Genomic DNA, 24,256 nt, shown 5'->3' on the forward strand with positions numbered 1-24,256 from the left:
TGGCATAAGAGAAATATTCACTCTGGTACTGTTGATCAGAATACAGTTGCTGACTTGATTACAACAAAAAATCAATATGAGGGATTTGGGCTTTTTTTGGCGGGTGGTGAGAAGAGTAATGAAGGATTTTTGACATAAGAAACCAAAGCGTAGAAATTTCTTGTTGGAGTTTTTTCTACGTAATATTTGAAATATTTAAAGGGATAAATCTATTCCATGTATGCCTCCCAAAATTTCTATAAAGCAAGTGGGGTTATCTCTCTTTTGCTGATAAGGAGCCCAGTTCTCTAAAAGGGGAAGCAAGTTGTGAAAATCACTTAACTTTTAAGCAATAGAGCCAGGATTTGAACCAAGTTTGATCTGAATTCAGAGTTCATTCTCTTAACTATGTGCTTAGAAAAATAGACAACATTGCAGATGTTTTTTAGTTTAAGATCTGTCCTGTTTATTTCAACTGGACTTGGGAGAAATAAGAACTTTGCCCTTGTATATTTTGTTAAGCAGCTAAAAATGTAAACAACTCTGTTTCACATAAATTTATGAAATGTTTTTCGATAAAGCGTTTAACAGCTGAATTTCTATTTAAAAGTTTTTAAGGGAATTTGTTAATGGAAGTTTTACTGTACTATAGAGATAGCCTGTATGAAATAACCTTTTATGTGAATTAGGTCATCTTCTATTTCTTTATTTTACTTTTATTATTTAGATGTTAGAAAACCTTGTATTACTTTCATTAATGATAACAAAATATCTATTGATTTTTAAAAAATTTATTTAGTTAATTTATTTTTGGCTGCGTTGGGTCTTCATTGTTGCGCACAGGCTTTCTCTAGTTGCAGTGAGCGGGGGCTACTCTTCGTTGTGGTGCACGGGCTTCTCATTGCTGTGGCTTCTCTTGTTGCAGAGCACAGGCTCTAGGCACATGGGCTTCAGTAGTTGTGGCACGCAGGCTCAGTAGTTGTGGCTTGCGGGCTCTAGAGCGCAGGCTCAGTAGTTGTGGTGCATGGGCTTAGTTGCTCCGCGGCATGTGGGATCTTCCCGGACCAGGGCTCGAACCCGTGTCCCCTGCATTGGCAGGCAGATTCTTAACCACTGTGCCACCAGGGAAGCCCCTATCTATTAATTTTTTTAAAATGTTTTATATAGACATTTATAGCATCTGTCTTACAATATTGTTCAGATATCCAGAATAATGTTCTTTAGGAAGATAGGGGACATCTTTCTTGCTTTTCTGATTTTAAAAGAAATCTTTGTGAATTTTTACTAATCAAAATGATGATTGATGTAGGTTTTGTAAGCTGTGCTTTTGAAGATAAGAAAGATTTCTTTTAATCAAGAGATTTCTTCTTTGAGAATTTGCTAGAATGAACTTGTTAAAATAAAAAGATTTTTCAAAGTCTTCTTTGAATTTGTTACAACTTTTGACTGTAGTTCTATCATTTAAATTTTGTTCTCAATTTGGATTTTCTGCTTTGCTTTAAGTGGGGATCCATTTACAATTTATAATACATTTTAATGCAATTTATAATAGTCTGTTCTACAGCCAGCACACTGCTATTCAAGGAAGATGAGGTTGTGTTGGGACAGAGGTATAACTACACGATGGGCATTTTTTTCTTGATGTAACTGTGTTCAGTTTTAGTATTGAGATAAATAACCAGTAGATGGTTTTACTTCTTAGATTTAGCTTAGCAGGCAATCACAATTGACTGTCTTCTCCATTCACAGTTTTATGTAGAATTGGCTTTTGGGCTTTTGGCAAAGTGGTATAGGCATGTATGGAAAACTTGACCTTAGTAACAAGTCAGGGCTGTCTTCATTTACTAATCATGCATTATTTAATTTATATACTTCCATATAACTTTCATTGTTACACAGATAATTAGAGGTGGCTTACCTCTAAGATAATTACCCAAATGACCAAGATAAATAAGGAGAAAAGACTCCTGCTATGTAAGAAAGCAAATATGATTATAAAATCAAGTTCATAGCCAATAAACCTAAATTTTCCAGCCACTGAGGCCTACATTGCTGTTCTAGCTGAACTTCAAATTAGACGCAACCTTCCTGGCACCAACTTGAAAAGAAAATACATAATTAACTATTTAGTTTTTACTACTTTCAGGGGAAGCAAAGCCTTTCCTAGTATTAAATTCTAAAGCTGCGGGCAAAGAGGAAACCATAGAACATAAAATGGGGGTGAATCCCTCTGAATACCTTTTGAAAAATGTTTTTCTTTAGAAAAGTTAAAGAAACTTTAACTTTCAGATATCTGTATTGTAAATGATAAGTTTGCATTTACAGCTATCTGTATTGTAAATGATAAATCTTCCTTGAGGCTGAGTTTATTATTAAGTGAGCTAGGGCAGTGCTTCTCAAACTACAATCTATAGGTACATTCTCTGAGTTCTATGAAACTTTTAAAAATTGTATGGGCTTTTTTGAGTCTAAAATTAATATTATACATATTTAAGATGATGCAGATGATTAAGAAATAATTCAAAGGCATTATTTCCATTTGTGTTGATGTTATATCTTTGCTAAGGGAAAGTACAAATTCCATCAGTTTAGGGCACAAATGAAGGTTTAACAGTAGTTCACACAGAGAAAAGTGATGGGAGCATTTAGCTACTATGTGGCAGATAATACATACTATAAGTGTGAGAAGCTTATGGTAAACTGTGCCATTTATATTAGCTGATATCATACTTTTTTTACCATATATATTGTGTAGGTCCTGAGTTTGTATCTGTTAGCTTGAAAAAAGTTCATTAACAATAAATATAGTAAATAATCAGAAAAGAAATGTTTATAAATGGCTTTAAGTTTTTTCTATTATTGTATTTTGGGATGCACTGTTAAATTATTGGCCCAACAGAAACATGAATCAGGGGCTATAAATCACTATCAAAGAAAAATAACAAAGATATAATAACACTGACTGAAATGATGTTTCATTGTGATCAAAATCAAAAGAAGAATCAAATCCAAAAGTGAAATGTAATTATACAAAAAAGTATACACGTTTTCACTATTAAATGTAATATTTGCAATATTGATTCTGCAAAACATAATTTATTACATTAAATCAGTTTTAATTTAAATGTTATTGATTTTTACATTTGTTTTTATGGATAAGAGTATGATAAACTCTTGTTATAATAAGTTAATGCTCAGAGATTATCTGTGTATAGTTTAACACTGAGGTCTGTGAGAAAGTTTTCCTTTGTAAAGATTAGTATTTTACTCAGGTTTGAGAAACACCGAATTAGGGGTTTAGTCCTAAACGGTTTCCTGCCCGTAGGGATTTAACAGACCATGCTTTCTTGCACATTTGAAGTTTGCTAAAGTAAAAGTAATAATGCTTACTCAGTTGCTGGGTCTGCTAGAATGAGGGGATTCCTTATGTGATTGGCATACCGAGACTGGTGCTTGAAACAAATGTTTATCAACAGAGAGAGTCTTGAAATCCTATATGGTTCTGTATTTATGTTATGAGATTTATGTTATTTATGTATTTATGTTATGAGACATATGGGTTTACTCTGACTGTTCAGACCAATGAACTCTTAGCTATTTTTACTGATTTGATAGAGAACCAAGAAATAGTTTATACTTAGACAAAATGACTAATTTTAGGAGGAAATTGTATCCACTGGAGAAATCTTATCCTTCTTGCAGGCCATCTGAACAAATCTATGTAGTTGGTCTGAGAACTAGATTCCTCAGGCATCTGCCTCTCTCCTTTGATCACCTCCTTAACAGTTTACAGCTCTCTCACCACCACTCTTTTTATCTTGTTTTGTATGGGACGGGGCTTGGGGTAGTAATTTTGACCTTTGGATTTCATCCTACATATGATGCTGGGCACCTAGAAAGGTGGGTGGAACCATTCTTTCCATTACTACCTTAAGAAACTTGATCCTGAGGCCATTTCTACCTGTAAAAGAAGAATCTGAGTCCCTGTGGTAAGACTGGTGTCCCTCGTGGGACCTTTTCTAAATCTAAGGGAAGTCCTGAGCCCCCTGTCCTTTGTGGAAGCCCAAGGTTGATATTAGCGTGAATTTCTTCATTCAGCAGATGTCGCTGCAGCTAGTATATCCATAAACTTGTTTGAGTCTCATTTATTTATTTATTTTCATTTTTTCAGGTGTAGAAGGACATTTATGTGCTTTTCTGTGTTCCAGGAAACAATTTTAGGCCAAAACTACTGTGGAGAGGATAATCACAATGGTGTTTCAATCACAATTAGTTCTAATTTTCCTTCTCTAGATAGGTTTGTCTGTTTTAGCATCTTGTCAATTTTTTCTTCCCCAGAACACATTGTCTTTTAAAATGAATGCTGCTCAGGATAAATATACAACACACTCAACAGGGAATTTTGGTTTTGCATTTGAAAAAAATAAATCAGGAGACAACTGTTCAGATTCAAAGATGTGTTTATTGAAGGTCAAGAGGTGAATATACTCGAGATACCCAAACTAGTTATGTGTGCTTGTGAGTGCAAGATTAAGTAGCTTTCATCCAGCTGCAGACAGAATCTGTTGTGAGGTCTTGGAAATCACTGAAATGGCTAATCGCTATTGAAATAACATTTTGGTAAAAGATGGTAAGAACATTCGTAGTTATCAGAGATAGCCATATAAGTTAGAGGTTTAGAATGAATTTCTCTCTTGTCTTCTGAAGTATTTCTATCAATATTAGTGATAAAAAGGTTTGCAATCAGATTGTTGTGTTCCGTGTTCCATAATAATATGTGGCGTGACATTAATTGGATTAACTTTACTCTGTAGCATCATGTTTATAAAATATTTAAGGTTTTGTTGAAAAGTTTATAAAAAGCAAAAAACACAGTAAGATTATGGAATTTACTTACATGTGTAAATATAAGTGGAGATAATTCACAAATGTGTTTATAGCTAAGATCTTTCCTCTAAGATACAGAATCATACATCCAATTGCCTACTTGACATCTTCTCCGGTATGTTTCAACAAAATTAATGCCCCCTCTTCCTTAGATGATACTTATTATTCTTTTTGGCAGCCTTTCTTATATTTGGTGAATTTCTTGCCTTATGAGTTCTCATGGCTTCAGAAAGAAGTCCAACACCTTTAAGCCATCCTTATAGCTAGGGTATTGATAGGTGACCAAATCTCCACCATTCAGACCACCCAAAGGAGGTTTGATTAGGAAGCTATTGGCTGCAGAAAGGAGGCACCATGAGGTTTTCTTCTGCAGAGAGTAGAAGCATAGACATCCATGGCCAGCAATGTATAGGACTCAGCCTGGGTGTTGGGAGGAGTGTTGTTTGCACTGAACCATGGGTCTCCATTGAAGCGGTCCTGGGGTATATTTTGGTCATTGTCTGGGCTTTCTAATGTTCTTTAATAGGTTTCTTTTTTGCTGAAAATGGTATAGTAGCTTCTGTTGTTTACAATAAAAATCTTGAACTGAACTTTCCCCCCAAAATGATCTCTGTCTAGTGTGCCAAGACTCAGGAAATTGCACTACTGTCTATTTGGGTATTTGAGCAAGAAACATAGTTGTACATTATGGACCCCTGTCTCTTCTTCACTTCTGTTTCTCATGCAACACCAGTTCTTGTGATTTTTACCTCTTATATAGGTTTTGAATGGTTGCTTCACATTATCTTCACCATCTACTATCATAATTAAATAAGGGGTTCTCTTTGGGGATGCTGTAACTATTTCCTAACTGGTCTCTACACTATAGCCAGAGTGATTTTTCCAAAATGTAAATCTGATTTAGGACAGCAACCTCTGCTTGCCCCAGCTTAACTCTTCTCTATGTCTTTCTGTAACAGTTAAGATAAAGGCGAAAGTCCTCATTTTGTTTATAAGGCCTTCTTGGGCTGTTCACTTCCTTCATCTCCATCTTCATCTCCCCCATTTTCTCCTACCCAGCCAAACTTTCAGTCTCTCTTATTCATTATACTCTGCCATGCTCCTGGTCCTTCACGCAAGCTGTTTCTACTGTCCTAAATGATCTTCCTTCTCTTCAGCTATAACTCTCATGCTTCAGATCACAGATCTTTCTTCATATCACATCCTTTCCTTTTTCTGAGATAAAGGATCTCATTATACAATCTCACAGCCAACCTCTTTTTTAAGGAGGCAGAGATTTGTTTTGACATATATTTTTTGACCCTTTGATTATTTTTGTGATACTTCATCCATGTAGACAAGCCCCATGAAGGAAAAGTACTGAAATGATATTTGTTAGAGCATTTTAAATACATTTCACTAGGTTTCCCGAGCAATTAAAAAAATTTAAATTATGTGTTACCTTTGTAAACTGAACTTCTTCTTATCCTGTTTGACAGGCAGTATAATATAGAGGCTAAAGAAGTTGGTTTTAGTGTTAGATTTGGATTGAGTTCTGAGCAAGTTAAGTCACTTTTCTAAACCCCACATTCGTCTGTATAATATTAAGCACTTTACATATTCAATATCTTTCTCACTGGAATGTTGGATGATTTAAATAAGATATTTTTACTGTTTTAAATAGTTCCATTAATATATTCCAGTTAACCTCCATCATCACGTGCTATGTGTAGCACATCATCTGCTATGTGATATCACTGTGCAGAATCAGAGGCAGTAGAAGTTTAACTTTAAGAAGTTTACTGTTGAGTTTGGAAAATTCTACATATTATAAACTCCAAGGTAGGAAATGTAAAATTTGTTAATTACCTACAAAGTTATATGTTCAATCATAGGAATTCCTAGAGAAGGTAGGAATCTGGCTCCACAGGGGAGAAAAAGAGACCACAAGTCTTCTAAGCAAAAAGGAGGGGTAAAACAAGGCAAAAAAGCATGTTGTATCATTATGAGTTGTGAACTATGAGTTCATGCTGGTGATTCGTGGCAGATGAGCAACACAAGGTTTATATGGACCATACTTGTGAGGATTCTGAGTACCAGATGAAGTGTACGGTATTATCTGTGTCTGTGCATACACGTGGTTACATCTAGTGGACGTGTAACACCATGATTGGAGTGTCACTGCCAGTTCATGGTACTTGCAGAGTTTAGTCACTACTTGTAGGACCATTTAAAAGTAATTACATTTTTTTTTTTAAAGTTATGTAAACAGTTCTTAGGGAGATATTTGGTAATTTTATAGTTAGAAGGAAAAATGTTGGAGACCTGTCCCTGCTTCTGGTTATCCTCAAGGGAGAAGAACTTGATCCTCTTCTCTGTGCTTAAGGTGTTTCCACTTATCTTATGAATATTACTGAAATCCTGAAAGTACATCTCAATAGTAGATTGAGTCAAAATTTTGAAGTTATTGAAATTTCCCTCTTCCCTTCTCCACATTCTCCTTTTGCGGGGGGCGGGGATGGTGGTTTGGGAAACACCTGTGCTTGATTGTTGGTCAGAGTTCCCACTGTTACTTGTTTTGGCTGAAACTATTTTCTATTTTAGCTTCTACAGTACATCCCAGAGGGAAGCTTTAAAAAGTTAGCGTGGGAACTGAAACTCTACAGTTTCTCAATGTTTGTGTTCACTCATTGAGCCTTAAGTTAGCATTTATGAAAACAAAATACAGTCCTTATTTGCTCTTAGGGCAACAAGAGCACTGTTGGAGTGGAGGTCACTTGTTCACTTGCATCATGCAATTTTTCTGGTTATGTTTAGAAGGACTGTTTTGTTGGAAGAATATCCTTGGGTGATTATATGTGCTAAGAGGAAGTTGAATTAATCGTATTTCAGCAGTCAGAGAAGTATTTGCCTGTTCTTCCTTTCCTCACCATTGACCAATACGGCAGTTTACAATTGACCAGGTGTGTTTTGGTGGGATTTTTTTCCTTTTTTAATTTTTTTTTTTCTTTTAATAGCAGCTGGATTGGCAGCATTGGAGATGGAATAGCTTATCCTAGAGAACAGTATTATGCTTTGTTCTAGTATTGGGAACCACTAATTCCACTGGAGCTATCTTAAATTAATGTAGGCTCAGGAGACTTCAAAAGGGCCTTGTAGTTTTAAAAAATTTTATATCACATCCTTGTATTATAGAAGACTAATCGTCTTGTGACCAAAAGCAACAATCTCTGCGTTTGAGGTGATGATATCATTTTCTTTTGCTTTCTTGTTTCCTGGAACTTCAGTTTCTTTTATCATATTTGGATGGTTTATGAAGTGACTTGGGAAGACAGAAAATAAATGTAACCCCATTTTTTTCTACCACTGCCTTCGTGCCTCTTTTCTCTTGTCTTTCCAAATTTTACATTTAAAGTGTAAACACTTCTTTCTTCTCTTTTTTTCACCTCACTTGTACTCTTTTCTTTATTTCTCTGTATTCGATGTCTCACTTTTCTCTCATGTTCTGTGTTCTCATTCCCTTTTGCTTTTTTTACACTTTGTCTTATGCCTTCTAAGGTCGGCACTGTTTTCAAAAAACAAGCAGACAGATTTTTGGTTTAGATAGTTCCTATTTCTGTAATCCCCATAACAATCCTCTCAAACAGTATTTTTATTATATCTATGACACTTATCTTTTCTGGGACTGATTTTCATCAGTAAAATGGTAGAGGAGAGGTGGATGGCTGGGGTAAATGGTGTCAGAGCCAGGCTGCAGAATCAGGTCTCTGACTTCAGAGCCTGAATTTTTAACCTTTTCATAGATGGGAATATGACTTCCTTTGGGTGAGAGTGGAATGAATGTTGTTCCTTCCTTTCAGGTCTTTTATAAAGCGTCTTCTATTGTAATTTGGAACTTTAGGGTTTACTAAAAGAAGCAACTTCCTTGGTTGCCAGTTGAATTCTTGTAGCCTGATTATCCTTGAACCTGAGAACTCAGCTGAGAAATTTTGCTCAACCTGAGTTGTTCTCTGATTGATCATTGCTTGCCATTTGCTTATTCAGTAGTTGTTGACTCTTGTTACTAATTTTAAGTCAAAATAAAGTCTTATTCTTCTGGTATATGGCATATTAACATTTTAAAATCGATTTTTGGTACCCTTAGACATACTGTGACTGCTGAGTAGGGTATTTTGTTTTTGGGAATATCCATTTAAATGGAAATAAGTAAATACTATACGCTCATTCTGGACTGACCTTAAGTTCTGGTCTTTCATTATTAACAGAATTAAGCTATATCCAGACAACAGGCTGGAATTGTTAATGTAATATTTAGTCTTTAGGCAGTTTCCAGAGACCGCAGGCTATACTGTCTTCTCATACCTTTCAGTGTTCTTTTCAGTCTTGGTTCCTTTGAAAAGGCAAGTGATGATTACAAAATTGGCTACAGAATAAAGACTCTCTTGCCTTTTGGGGTAATGCAACTCTGATTATTCTCTCTGAAGTTGCTTTTCATTTTAGCAACTGCTTCTCAAAACATTTCAGTACCACATAACACAAAAGCTACACAGTTTGGAGAGCCATGGGGGGAAGTGCCAAGATTTCAGAAATCAGAGAAATCTTAGAACAAAGATCTTAAACTTAGATTTATGAGTTTTATAGCTGTTGGTAAGGTTATGTCTATGTGTGTTTCCAGTGTGTATTTATACCAGACTTTAAAGATAAAAAGTGAAAAGGGTAGAGTTAGAAAGAAATAGGCAAGAAGGAGATGGGAAAGAGGGTTGATTCACATGGGTTGAAAGGAGTTAGGTAGAATCTTGAAGGGAAGGGTTGAGAAAGGTATGAGTGCTTCTGTATTGGAAGTTTTAAAGTTTACTATTCTTTAACATTGTTATTTCATTTTTCACCTTTGAAAATGTTCTTTTCATACATTTTCCAGTTTTATTCTATGTACTATTTGATAGAGAAAGGAATGAATATGACCAAAGGAACACATATTAAGGACCCGCCTAATCAGTGTGTTTTAGCACATCATACAGACAGTCTCATTTAGTCCTGACAGTAGACCTAAGGCGTTTAGGTGTTCCAAGATAAAGAAACCAAGACAGAGAAAGGTTTAATTATTTGCCCAAGCTAGAGAGTTGAATAGATGGTTAAGGAGTAGGGAAAACTGGAGTCCTAAAAGATCCTGATGAGAAAAGCACAGCAGGTTATAAAATTAGCCTCTCTTTAAGAGAGGGTGGGTGATTATTAATAATAGGTCTTTTTGATAATAGGTTGCACAGATTTTCTGTGTCATACAGGTGAAAATGAAAATTCAGGTAGTCAAAGTAAGGGCCAATTAAGTTCATGTTTTTGCTTTGTAAGATGTTGTAGGGGAAGGAGATTAAACTGTAGCACAATGTTTGGCCCAGTTCCTAGATCTTTTTTTTTTTTTTAAAATATAAATTTATTTATTTATTTATGGCTGTGTTGGGTCTTCATTGCTGTACACGGGCTTTCTCCAGTTGTGGCGAGCAGGGGCTACTCTTCATTGCAGTGTGCGGGCTTCTCATTGTGGTGGCTTCTCTCTTGAGAGCACGGGCTTCAGTAGTTGTGGCACGCGGGCTCAGTAGTTGTGGCTCATGGGCTCTAGATTGCAGGCTCAGTAGTTGTGGCACATGGGCTTAGTTGCTCCGTGGCATGTGGGATCTTCCTGAATCAGTGCTCGAACCCGTGTCCCCTGCATTGGCAGGCAGATTCTTAACCACTGCGCCACCAGGGAAGTCCCTCGTTCTTAGATCGTAATGTGTAGCAGGTAAACTTCCTGAGGTGACTAGTCTCCCAAGAAGGAGAAATGTTGTGCTATTTTACCTGAAACCTTCTTCTTACAGTTCTGTGTTTTCTGAAAGTTTCAGATGCTGTTCTTGAACATAAAATACATTTTATCTTCAAATGTAAGTTGGCTACCTAGAACAAATACAAAGCGCTTACTCAGGGATTAAGAGAAATTTTATTCCTGCAGAATGTTGATGAAAATGTTTTATGTTTTGTCAAGGCAATTGAAGGGACATTTTCGGGAGAGTAAAGTTGTTGGAATAGAATCCTGTGAAGTTGCAAGTTCTGTCCTTTTGTGTTGGAGTTTGGGGGACGAATTTACTTTTTCTAAATGTGTGCCTCATTCTGTCCTTTAGAAACAAACTTTATAATGTAGGGGGTGAATCTAATAGAAGGCATTATCTTAAGAAATAATGGAAGGTAAATGTTTGAAGAAAATAATAATAGACCATGAAAAAAGTGAGGGCACCTCTGTCAACCTTACCAAAATAATGGAATCTCTGGGGGGAACTGTCAACATTGAGAACATTGTTTTTTTCTTTTTTTTTTTAGAACATTGTTTAAAGTTATTTGATTCAATGATTTTTTTTTCTTTTTTGTTCTATCTTTGAAAAAATAACACTGCTACAATTTTTGAAATTCTCCATTTTTGCTCACCTTTATCAGAGTTCACCAAGAGTTTATATGTGCAGAATTCCTCTATTAGGTGCTAGGAGGAAAAAGAGGTTTCTGACCTTGAAAAGATTGCGCTGGGGCTGGGGAGATGCACCAACCAATATGGTATATGTGGTACATAAGAGAGCATTATAGAAATGCTACAGACATGCAGAGCAGGAAACCTGAATAGATGGTTGTCAAATGTTGTCGTAAAAGCCTTCCACTCCATGCTGAAGGCTCCTGACGTTGTTCTAGATTTTTGAATGAACAAGATAGATTGAAGTACAACTTTCTTGTGGAGTTTTTCAATCAGGTAAACAAATTAATTAGATTTGGTAAATGGCAAGTGCTATGAAGGCAATAACAAAGAATGGCATGTTAGAAAGAATCTTGGAAGGAACTACTTAACAGACCAAGGAATGCTTCACCAACATACGGTATTTGAGATGAGACCTGAATGATAAAAATAAGCCAGCTGAGGAGAGAGTATTCCAAGCGGAGGAAAATCCAGTGTAGAAACACTGACACAGACATAAGCTTGGATCTTTAAAAGGCAGAAAGAAGTCCACTGTTTCTGGAGCATGTTGAGTAAAAGCAGAAAGGGGTAGGAGACGATGTGAGAGAGGAAGGCAGGGGCAAGATTATACTGAAGCTGAGAGGTTGAAAAGTTTGGATTTAATTCTCACTGCACTGTGGAGATGAGAAAAGATTGTATGTTTTGAAAAAATCTGGCTGCCTGTGGAAAACTACTGCAGGGCTGCTAGTGTGGAATTCATGAAACCTGTTAGGAGCCTCTTCTAGTTGTCCTCCTGAGAGGTGAGAGGGACTTGATAAACTAGTGAGGATGAAGAAAAGTTGGATGGATTGAGGAGACAGTTTAGAGGCAATAGGAATTGCCAGTGGATTACAAGAGGAAAGTGAGGGAAAGGGAAACATCAAACTGATTTCTAGGTTCTTAGCTTTAGTTACTTGGTATATCATGTTGCCACCTAATCAGATGAAGCAAAATTGGGGTGAGGAGAACAAAGTTGATTAAAGGAAATGAGAAGCTGAAAAATATTGTGAAAAATAAGACATTGCCTTCAGTTTAGTAACAGCCACATAAATGCTTAGAGATATTAATTTTACAACAAAGAAAAAAATCATCCCAGATGGACTGGGACCCAGATTGCTATTTCAGTCGTCACTATTCTCTCTATCCAGCGGTCCTGATTATGGCTTCTTAAGCTGGCTGGGCATGAAATTATATTAGTGTTCAGTGTCTTTAGTTTTTTCACATCAACAGTTTCTGGCATGTCCTTTGTTTCTGCTGGGAAAATCTCACTCAGGGCCAAGAACTAACTGTTTTGCACAGTGTGCTGGTGTTTTGGTAGCTTTTGGTGGCTATTCAACATGGTCTTCAGAACACACAAAAATGCTTTTCTTATTAAGGTAGAATATTACTTAGCCTTTGGACTTGGGCTGGAACTATACCATTGGCTTTCCTGGGTCTGTACTTCTCAGCCTCTGTAATCACATAAGCCAGTTCCGTCCAATAAACCTCTTTCTTTCTTTGTGTGTGTGTGTGTGTGTGTGTGTGTGTGTGTGTGTATTTGTTTGTTTTTCTGATGTACCTTGATCAATACACCCTTTATATTAATACTGGTGTAAAACTATTCAGTCTTTTTGATTTTTATTCTCCAGACATCCAACATCCGAGTAAAGACTTTTGTTTTATAGAGATCTTTAAACCATGCAGTGACTGAATGAGGAAGTAGATTCAGTATAAATAAGTGCACTGATAATGTTCTCATTATAGCATGAAGTTAAAGAGAATTGTGCATACTAAAATATAGTGATTTCTTCATATGTAGTCCAGGGACCACTATGGGTCCCCAAGACCATTTCAGAGGATCTGTGAGGTCAAAACTACTGTCAAAATAACACTTAAGATACTCCTTTTCCTTTTTTCCCTTTCATTTTCTCATGAGTGTATGGTAGAATTTCTCAGAGGCTACGTGATGTGTAATATTACAACAGATTGAATGAAGAAGTAAAAATGAGAATCTAGGTATCTTCTATTAAGTCATACATTAAAGAGATTTGCAAAAATATGCCTCCATACTATATTTTTTGGGAAAATGTAGTAATTTTTCATAAAATATTTTATTTGGGTTATATATAAGGGCTTTATTACTGTTAATATTAACTGAATTAACAAATGTTTTTGAAATTTCTTAGTTTGAATTCCTCATATGGTCAGTATTGATAGAGAAGAACTCACAGGAACAAAAGCCCTTTGATATTCTCAATATTTTTTAAGAGTGGAAAAGGAGTCTCCTAAAACTAAAATGTTTGAGAGCCATTGCTCTAATAGAAGGTTTTGTATATATATGAGTGGCTCTGACAAAAATGTTAAGTGCATGCGTACTTCCAAACATTGTACTCTTTGATCAAATGATTCTGTTTGAAAGCAGCATAAGTCAGTTCCAGTTGTTTGCTTTATTTTTGTTGTTGTTTTGACATTTTCAGATAATTTATCTCAAGTAGAGTTGGTACTGCCTCAACAGTTATATGCTGTTATATTCTAAGAGCTAGTCTGTTTGTCTCCTTCTCACTCATTCAGTCATTCAATTAACCAAAGAAGTTCTCATTGAACCTCTACTATATGCAAAGTTGTTGTTTAATGCAGTGTCAGTTCATTGCTAAGCTGCTCTAAATCTACCCTGCAGTACCTGCTGTGTGAGAGTGGAGCTTGACCCTTTAAGCATTTCTCCTTTGTAACTAGCACAATGTTAAGCTTTGTCAGTAGAGGGTGCTGAGGGGGCATTTTAGTGGGAAGGAACTTTTACTCTTTTTTTAAAAAAAATTTTTGGCTGCATTGGGTCTTCGTTGCAGCACGCAGGGTCTTTCGTTGTGGCGCGCCAGCTCTCCGTTGCGGTGCACGGGCTTCTCTCTAGCAGTGGTGTGTGGGTTTTCTCTCTCTAGTTGTGGCACGTGAGCTCTGTAGTTTGCAGCATGCGGGCTCTCTAGTTGAGGCGCGCGAGCTCAGCAGCTGTGTCACACGGGTTGCCCCGCGGCATGTGGGATCTTAGCTTTCCGCCCAGGGATGGCCCCCGCGTCCCCAGCATTGGAAGGCAGATTCTTTACCACTGGACCCCCAGGGAAGTCCCTGGAGCTTTTACTCTTGACTGAACTTTGTTTGTATTTTAGTTTCTTCTTGCTGGTCCTGCGTAGCTGTGCGTCTCCCATTGCATGCAGTGCCTCCGTGAGCTTGCAGCCCCAGCCCTGGCCTGGTGACTACCTTGCCGTGGCCCTCCCAGCATTCACATAGCTCACTCCAAACCCTGCTATGTGGGAGTGTTTCCTGCTTACCCCGCAGGTGTGGACCAGCTCTAGACTGAGTGACCCAGCAAAGGTCTTCACCACCCAGTGGGCTGCAACCACACCTTCTAAGGGGATCTGATTCTAGGCAGCCTCACTCCCTTTTCTACATTTTTTTTTTCTGCCTTGGGTATTGTGGTTACCTTTAGAGTTCTCGTTATACTTTTAAAGTCTCTACCCTCTTGTAGTTAATAATTCTTTATATTATACTTTTACTGTTACATTTACTGTGTGACTTCTCTCTTCTGATTGGACTCTGAATGAATCACGTGCTTTCTAAGAGAACGTTGTTACTCTTCTGTGGGAGATAAATGTTCCTATGCAAATTATTTAAAATTTGTATAAGAACATTGTATTGTATAATGAAGGGATAGAACCAGAAAGGCAGAAACTGTGTATTGAAGGCAGGGAAAGGTCAAGGTCGTCTGGGGCTGAAGAAGAATAGTGAGTAAAAATTGACTAGGGGCTGAGATGAGCGGAGGATTTCTTATAAGAGCATGAGCCTGTTCTGGAGGAGAAAACTGGCATGATATGTGGAGAAAATAGTGACCGCTCTGTCCGTTTGGGGAAGCTGGTTTGTGAAGAGTAGTGGGAGGTAATGTGGAAAAAGTACTTTGGGGCAAGATCATGGAGTGTGGTCAGTACTAAGCAGAGAAGTAGAAATTTCTCTCTGCTTACTTTCTAGGGAAAATTCAATGGATATTGAATAAAACTGACTTAATAAAAATATTGTTAATGTACAATAAAGGAGTTTTAGGAAGAAGTATGGAAACCTATTTATCATTCATTATTTTCTTAACAATTCATCCTATTGTCTGTGTTACTATGTTTTTCCTAGAAGTATAGCTTAAAGATAAAATTTTCATTAGTACAGAAAATCCATTGGGCATTATTTGTTTATCTAGATATTAGACTGTGGTGTTTATGAATATGGGACTTGTTTTCTTTGTGTCTTCTTTTAAATAAAAACTGCTACTTAGTCTAAGTACTTGCAGCCTCTCTCTTTTTTAATGAACTGAAAGAAATGAGAAGTTCCTGGTTTTTGTATTGTGTGTTTTTGAAAGCCAAGTTGCTGTTAATCTGTAGGATTCAACTAGGATTTATTTTTAAAAGGCAAAAAAAACAACAACCCTGTGTTTATTTCCTAAGTATTTATCATTATTCATTTGATGTTCCTGATGTAAGATAGCATTCATGTAGTCTTTTTTTTTTTAAAAGTACGAATCTAATGCATGTTCACTGTAGAACATGCAGTGAATATATGTGAACAAAAATAAGAAAACAGAAGACAAAGTACAACTTCCCCCGATAGCGCAGTTAACATTTTGCTATGTATTTTTTGTTCTTTTCCAGTCAAATGCATGTTTATGTGTACATATATGAATACACCCACACACTTACACAAATGCATTTATTTAATATAATATATATTTTCATAAATGAGTATAATATCTTATAACCTGCATATTTTACTTAACGTATTATATCTTCCATTAAATGGTTTTAATAATATCATTTTAATGACTTCATAATTATTCATCAAACTATTTTATCATAATTTTACAAACTGCCTATTATTGGACATTTAAATACTTTTGCTTTTCTTTATTTTAAACAGTGTAATGATGAGATAGACATCTTTTTTAGGCTATATCTTTGGACATATACATGATTATTTTGCTAGTGTACATTCTTAGATTTGGAATTGCCAGACCAGAGGGCATATATCTTTTAAGGTTTTTGATTCTCATTGACAAATTACTTTACAGGAAGGTTACACTTTTTAAAAAAATTATAATTATAACCATTTACATTTTTCTCCTCTGTCTTAAATGATATATTTGAGAACTCTATTGCTCAAGAGACTGTAAAGAATATTTGTAAGGCCACACTAAAGAAGTTACATTGATTAAAATTAGTACATTATATGTGTGTACACACAGATACTTCATTATTAAGCCTTGAGATAGCTAAATTACAACTGAATAGAACTAAACTCATCAGAAATCTGAGGGATTAGTTAGCTGATAACAAAACAATAGTAAATAAGCTTAAATTATAACATAAAGAATGAAGGAAGAACGTATTACCCACTCCTTGACCCTACTGGTTGGTAGCCAGTTATTCTGGGAGTCTGTGGAAGTAATTTTTAGAAGTTGATAAGAATAGCATAGTGTTCTCTATGTTTGGGATGATGGAAGGGAATCTTGTGTCAAACAGGCAGCTACCTCCATGGTGCCTACGGGGTAAATTGCCACTATTTGAAGTCAGATGGCAGAAGGATTTAGATGGCTTTTTTTTTTTTTTTTTTTAGATGGCTTTTTGATGCTAGTGCTTCTTCCTTTCTGGAACTGTGAAATAAATACATATTATTCCATAGCACTCAGAAAATGTAGCAATAGTCAGGCTGCATTGAAAGAAGCCCATTTAGCAGAAACACTCTATAGAAATAAAATATCAGCACTTCTAAAAATTTATTTAACTTGCACCAAATGCCCTTGAAATGCTGAAATAGTTTGGACAAGGTTTTATTTTGTGGCTTTTGTCTTTCTAATGATCAAACTGGTAATTCCTACAAGTTAATATACTTTGCTGATCCCATTTTCTTAATAAGAAAATTATTGTAGCTTAAAAGTGCAACTGGCTGAAAATTGCTAAATGGTCTTAATGGTAAATATCATACTATATAATTAAAATGTGAGACAAAACATTTTATTTCAAAGTTTATTTTACAATGGAAGAAAATAACTATTTGAAAGCCTGTAAATCATTTAGAGGGCACTACTTTAAAATTGATAATCAGAAGCCATAATTGATGCAGACTTGTAAAAATAATTAAAACCCACTACTGCCATAATAGGTCACTGAAAAAAGTTGTGATAGCCGTGGAGAAATAGGTCACTAGGTTTGTGAAGAAGCTGAGTCCCAATAACACGAAGTAACTTATCCAAGATCTCAGGCCTGGTCCTACTTAAAAGCCATAACCATAATTGATCTGTTCTGCTGTGGTAAATCTGAAAGACATCTCTGCAATTCAGCCATGGACTTCAGAATGTGTGTATAACCAAGAATAGAAACATCCTGCTTCTATAAATTGCGTTGGGATCCAGGATATCCTATTTAAAAGAGAAAGACATAATTTCTTCAAAATATACACGGCCATTTTATTCTATTAATGTGCGATCTGTGAGAATCAGGGGAGAACAAAGGAGAAAAGAAAAGAATTCCAAGTTACAAGAGAAGATGAGAACTGGGAAAAATGAAGCGAAAGTAATGTCAATTACTATCACTATAGTACGTTTATTCTGTACTTGGCTTGGTAACTGACAGTGTTATCACATGAAATCTTCACAAAAGTTCTGAACCGTAAAGTACCACTGACCAGGAATTAGTAAAGTTTGAAATTTCGGTTTCTTAAGTAGTTGAAGCCCTCTTATCTGCTGTGATTTGAACTTGTTGTTGGGGGTTAATTGAACTAGTTAGATGGGTAGTCAATGAGTGTTTAGTGTGTCATGGCAACAGCTACTGTGTTTTAAGGAGGAGACACAGAGGGTTGATTAAAATTCTTCAAGTTCATCAGTAAGAGAGGTCCAAGTGTAACACTGGGTTCTGTAACACTACATCTAATACATTTTGGTTAAAATTACACCCTGGGGAAAGATATTTTACAATAAAATTTGTGTTCTACCTTAAGTGTGATAAATGGGTGTCATTACTTAAAATGTAAATAGTTACATTTTTGTGATACATGTCTTTGTTAAAATCCAAAGGGACATGGGAAAAACTGGTTGTTTTTCTGAAGAGGTCCTAGGACTAATATCAGCAGCTAATGTATACTTAGCACTATATGACTTTGCCTGCCACGCCAAGAGCGTGTGTTTGGAGGTGGAACTATGAGGAACTGGGAGGTTGAGACTCTTTATGTTCTTTGCCTCCTCATGATAGATTACCAGGGAATGTTTAAGCCAAAGGTAGTGGAGTAGATTAGTGATTTTCAAACCAGATTTCTTGCGGCTCTAGAAGAGCTTAGGGACTATTACAGAATTGGGGACAATAGCAATGGTGATTAGCTGACAGGTTAGTGGAGGAGGCTTCAAGTAGGTGAATCTACTGTGTGTCAGAGTCTCAGCTCTAAAGGTTTTGGCATGTTAAACTTCAGCCCTCACACTTACACTGCAAAGTATCCATATTCCCCGAACAAGTCCAGAGTTCTAGTACATTGCAAAAGGTCACACAACTTGCATAAATGATAATCTCGGGATCTGAAATCAGAAATGATTCCAGTGCCTGCACTCTTAGCCCCTCTCTGCATTAGTATTATGAATGGGGAAAAGGAAAAATACACTCCCTATGTAAACCAGGCCAATAACATATTTCTTTTGTTTATTTTGTTTGTTTGTTTGATAAAAGACCTTTGTTTAGCAAGACTAGAGATTATTTACAGTGGCATCTGGACTTGAACTAGGCTCTACATGGTCTGTTTGATTTAGAATAAGTTACTAATTGTGCCTCAATTTCCTAATTTGTAAAATAGGAATAATAACGTTGTGAAGAGTAAATGAATTTGTACATGTTATGTACTTTGAACAATGTCTGTTACCCACTATAAATTCAATTCATCTACCTACTTGTTTGATACCTTTTTATACCTCTGTTCTGGAAGATAGTCTTTTAAAATTAAATTTAATACTCAGAATAGATTAGTATTTTTGCTTTCTTTCTATTATTATATTTCCCCTTTTCCTTATATATCTATTTAGCTTTATTTTATGTAATGTCATTTCAGGTTCCTATATGATAGTGGATTCTTCAGATCATGACCCTGGAGAAAAAGCCAGACTTCAGCTGCCTACAATGAAGGAGAACGACACTCACTGTATCGACTTCAGTTACCTATTATACAGCCAGAAAGGGTTGAATCCTGGCACTTTGAACATACTGGTTAGGGTGAATAAAGGCCCTCTTGCCAATCCAATATGGAATGTGACCGGATTCACGGGTAGAGACTGGCTTCGGGCTGAGCTAGCAGTGAGCACCTTTTGGCCCAATGAATATCAGGTAATCACCTCTTCTTTTCTGGTTCATGCTTTGATGTCATTGGATCTCACTGTGTATGTAATACTTAGAGGTAAATACTAGCCCCATAGGAATGAGAGATTGTTTCTTTAGCTCTCCTCCAGTGCTATGCTTGAGGAAATGTTTGACTACATTGGCACAAAGTCTTCAAAGTAGAGAAAATATTTCAACATATGGAAAAATGTAGTTTAGGTACAATATTTGTTGGTTGGCAAAGAGCTGCTTATTGACAGATATATTTCTATGTCTCTGTTCAGGAAGAAATAGGCTTTTTGAGTTGAGTGTACTATTCAGACTGGATTGGTTTACTGGCTTCTTGAAAATAACATTTGAAAAATAAACATGAAATAGTGTTTCATGAAATATGTTATCTAAGGGGGAGGCATTTTCAATAATTTTAAAATATTTTTGTCAATTACATGGAGTATAAAAATAGGCAAACAAAACCTCACCAAGAATTGAGTGGGGGACAGTTTTGACTTCAAGGTAGCACTAAAGAATTTCAGTAAGAGTTTAGAGTCTTCATTCTAGTGACGAAGTGAATGCTTCATTCCATCCCACTGCCACTTGACTGCCTCTAATTACTTATTATTACTCATAAGTCTCCCTTACATGGCCTATCGTGGCATCTCCAGCCCCAACTATAAAAAAAATAAGCAACCAACAAAAAAAGTTGTCCACATGTCTTTGGATCTTTCCCCCCACCAGAAATGTTTGATTTAATTATGAGTAAACCAGACAATGAATAGTGTCAATACCTACATTGTGATTTGTGTGACAGAGTTTATATGGTTGAACCAAAGAAGTCCATTTACCAGTTTGGAAAGTTGTTCAGTAATCTTCATTGTAAGGTTCAGGACCTGGTAACAGAAAGTTACCTCTTCTGAAAGTTCACTTCTGTGTTAGATCTTGAGATTTAAACTTTTTAAAAGATTTGCCTGTTCGTAGCTTATTATAGAACCTAATGGGAATGAGTTTATGTAAAAGTATATTTTTTATTATTGTCGGTGAGTAATTTATAAGCTAATAGTTTTATTTCTGCTTTTTAAAAAAGCATGTTAGGCTTATCTTTATTCCTGGGAAGAGGGGAGAGGAAATCAATGCATTCTTTTAATTGCTTTGTTTTGAGTTGATTTTTTATTTTATTAAAAGTCTCTTACTTCATACAGGTAAGGTTCTCCATTCAGGGTTATGTGTCTATGAAGATTTCAGTGGATTTTTATTAGGTACTAGTTGATTGCATTATTCCTGAACAGAAGGACGTTTCCCTTCAGTCCTGGAGAGCCACCTGCTTCTTCAGGGCGCATAGCTCTGGGCGGGCTGCTTATGTGGTAGGTGAGTGGGTGGAGGTGTGTGAAACTAATGCTGAAGCACGGAAGCAAGGTTAAAGGCTTCATCTGTTGACAACAGTGGGTTGATCACTCTCATTGCCGGGTCACCCTTACAGCACATTATCATTATACTGATTTCTTTAGAATCTGTTATTGGAGCTTAACCTAACACTAAAAAGAAAAAGCTCTGATTCAGCAAAGTAAAACTGTCCACAGATTCAGCCTCCTTAAACGAAATTAAAGCTCAGATAACAAAAAATCTAGCAAAATTATTAAAAATTTGGGTTCTGGAGTAAGGTTGCATATATTCAACCCTGTTTGTTGTTTGCTACCTGCGTAGATGGTACATTAAAGAATCAAATTGTTAGCTGTATCTTTGAAAATAAAACCCATAGAAGTAGATTTTGATAAATCCAGCAAATAATGTATCTGTGGTATCATACGGCTGATCCTTTGTAACTAAGAAATGGCATACATGTAATTACTTCTTCCTATTTTTTTGCTAAGATCTTTGAATCATTGATATTAATAGCATTTTCTTTTTTTTTTTTTTTTACCAAATTGTAGTTTCTATTTTATTTTATTATTTTTTATTGAAGTATAGTTGATTTACAATGTTGTGTTAATTTCTGCTGTACAGCAAAGTGATTCAGTTATACATATATACATTCTTTTTTATATTCTTTTCCATTATTGTTTGTCACAGGATATTGAATATAGTTCCCTGTGCTATGCATTAGGACCTTGTTTATCCATTCTACATGTAATAGTTTGCATCTGCTAACCCCAGACTCCTAGTCCATCCCTCCCTCACCGCCCCCCCGCCCCAATAACATTTTCTTATGGCACAGATTTCTGGAATGTTAATTTTAATGTTGAGTTATAGTACCAAGAGCTGGATGAACGCTTCTTTGTTCAGTCTCATTTTGCATGACAAAGCTGCCTAGGTTACTTGTACCTGTGGTATTTTAAAGCAAACAGTGCAAAAGGAACCTGTGCAAGTTTCAGCCTGGCTAGTGAGATCTTTTTGGAAATCTCTTGTCGGAGAAAATGATCGCTAAATACATAGAACCTGTGGGTAAATGTCTCTTTGTTGCAGACTGAAATTTGAGCAATAGGTCATTTTTTAAGTGATTACTTTGCTTCCACATCCTTTTCCTTAACTTGCAAAACTTAACAATCAATGAGAGCAAATAACAGAGCAGAATATTTTTTATTCATGTGCTTAGTGCTCAGTAAATTACTTGATTGATGTTTTCATTGATTTTGTCATTTAGATACCTAGTGGTATCTGTATATCAGTTAATTAGAAACAACTATATTAATGTAGCATTTTTGCTATTAGGAAATAGCATGAAAAACTTTTGACTATTGCTTAATGCAGACTCTTTATGGATTTTTAAAAATTAAAATATAGCCATTGCAATGTGCCATGTTATAAGCCTACTCTTTCATTCTTAAAGAAACACTGCATATTTTTAATGTTCTCAGACTCTAGAGAGTCTAAATAGAGTTATGATATTCATAGAAATTGTTCTCCTTGGTTCCACAGTTTACTCAGCTTCTCTTCTCCAGAGATCTTACACTCTTCAAACTTGTTCTTTAACCTTGTTTTTTAACTTCTCATTTTTCTTTTGTGTGTCTAGTGAAGACTCCTTTCTCTTCTTTGCTTGAGCCATTCCTTATCTGACCATCCCTTTGGTACAACCCCTTTTCACCCAACTTTAACAATAACAACAGAAGCAATCAAAAAGAAAATAGGCTGAGAGAGCTCCTACCTTTAATTAGTATAGGATAACTTTTGTATAAAAACCATGATCCTGGGAGTGAAAACAAAATACTCCTTACAAGCTAGCTCTTCTCTTTTCCATTTTTCTGTTGAACTAAATATCTGAAAAAGATATAGCACACCTTTGGTGTGATTTTCCCTTCCCAGAGATTCCATCTTAGCAGATGCCTAAAGAGAAGACTGATGTGGTAATTTAATTATTTAAGCTGTGGACTATTCAATAATGAGGAGATGCCAGTTTTTAACCCCAAGAAACTTAACCTCTGATTTGAAAAAAAAATACATGAAATTGTGAAATGAAGGCAAAAATGATTCTCTGAATAATGAATTTTGGTTACCTGGAAGATCAGGATAAGGGTCCTTGTCTCTGGGACCAGCCCTTCCTGGGCAAATCTTGACTCTACTATTTAGCGGATGTGCAGCCTGGAGAATATTCTTTAATCTCTTTGACTGTAGTTTCCTCATCTGAAAAATGAGGATCACAACAGTACCCACCTCACTGGGTTGTTCTAAGTACTGAGTTAATACATAGTGTTTAGAAAAGTATCTGACACATAGTAGGGGTTTACCATAAATTAGGTTGATGTTATGATGAGTAAACAAAATGATTGTGAACTCTATTGGATTTAATAAGTGCTCAGCATTTTCTTCTATTGTGAACGCATACTATTCTTTTCTTTTTGAACACAGGTTTTTTAAGAGCAGTTTTAGGTTCACAGCAAATTCGAGGGGAAGGTACACAGATTTCCCCATATCCCCCCAGTTCCCACACATGTATAGCTGCCCCCATTATCAACATCTCCCACCAAAGAGGTACAACAGATGAACCTATATTTGGTACAACCTATGTTGACACATCATAATCACTCAAAGTCTGTAGTTAATTTTAGGGTTCACTCTTGGTGTTGTACATTCTAAGAGTTTAGACAAATGTATAATGACATGTATTCATCATTATAGAATCAGAGTATTTTTACTGCTCTAAAAGTCTTGTGTGTTCCACCTATTCATTCCTCCCCATCCCTCCTCTCTTTTTTTTTAGGTTTTTTGTTTATTAAAACATCTGATTTTTTTTGCACATTATTAGCATGAGGTCACACCATGCTAACCTCTGGGGATAAAGTCCTTCTTCTCTTGAAGCTTACAGTCTAGCTTGGCCCTGTAGAAGATAAAAATGTAAATCAGATGTAGGGTCTGCCTTTAAGGAGCCTAGTCCAGATGGGAAGGTGAGATATATGTAGATAAAACTTAGAAACAATGTAGCATTATTAAATGACTTAAGAGGGGCAGATCTAAAGTGTAGTGGGGAAAATGAAAACAAAAGACTTGTTTCCGAAGTAATTTGAGGCAGAAATGGGACTATAATTCTTGTTGCTTGATTTCTCTATTCCTAGATGAG

General features: G+C 36.0%; 1 protein-coding gene across 4 annotated transcripts in view; it reads left to right on the top strand.

Annotated features, from left to right (window-relative positions):
• PTPRK (protein tyrosine phosphatase receptor type K) overlaps positions 1-24,256 on the top strand; it is a 554,818-nt gene that overhangs the window by 188,121 nt on the left and 342,441 nt on the right. For all 4 annotated transcript variants that reach the window (XM_068551059.1, XM_068551061.1, XM_068551060.1 and 1 more), the window contains exon 3: positions 19,448-19,719. In XM_068551059.1, the coding sequence (XP_068407160.1) occupies positions 19,448-19,719 (272 nt within the window). The remainder of the gene's footprint in view (positions 1-19,447; positions 19,720-24,256) is intronic.

This window comes from Eschrichtius robustus, chromosome 9, assembly GCF_028021215.1.
Source record: "Eschrichtius robustus isolate mEscRob2 chromosome 9, mEscRob2.pri, whole genome shotgun sequence".
Taxonomy (NCBI): domain Eukaryota; kingdom Metazoa; phylum Chordata; class Mammalia; order Artiodactyla; family Eschrichtiidae; genus Eschrichtius; species Eschrichtius robustus.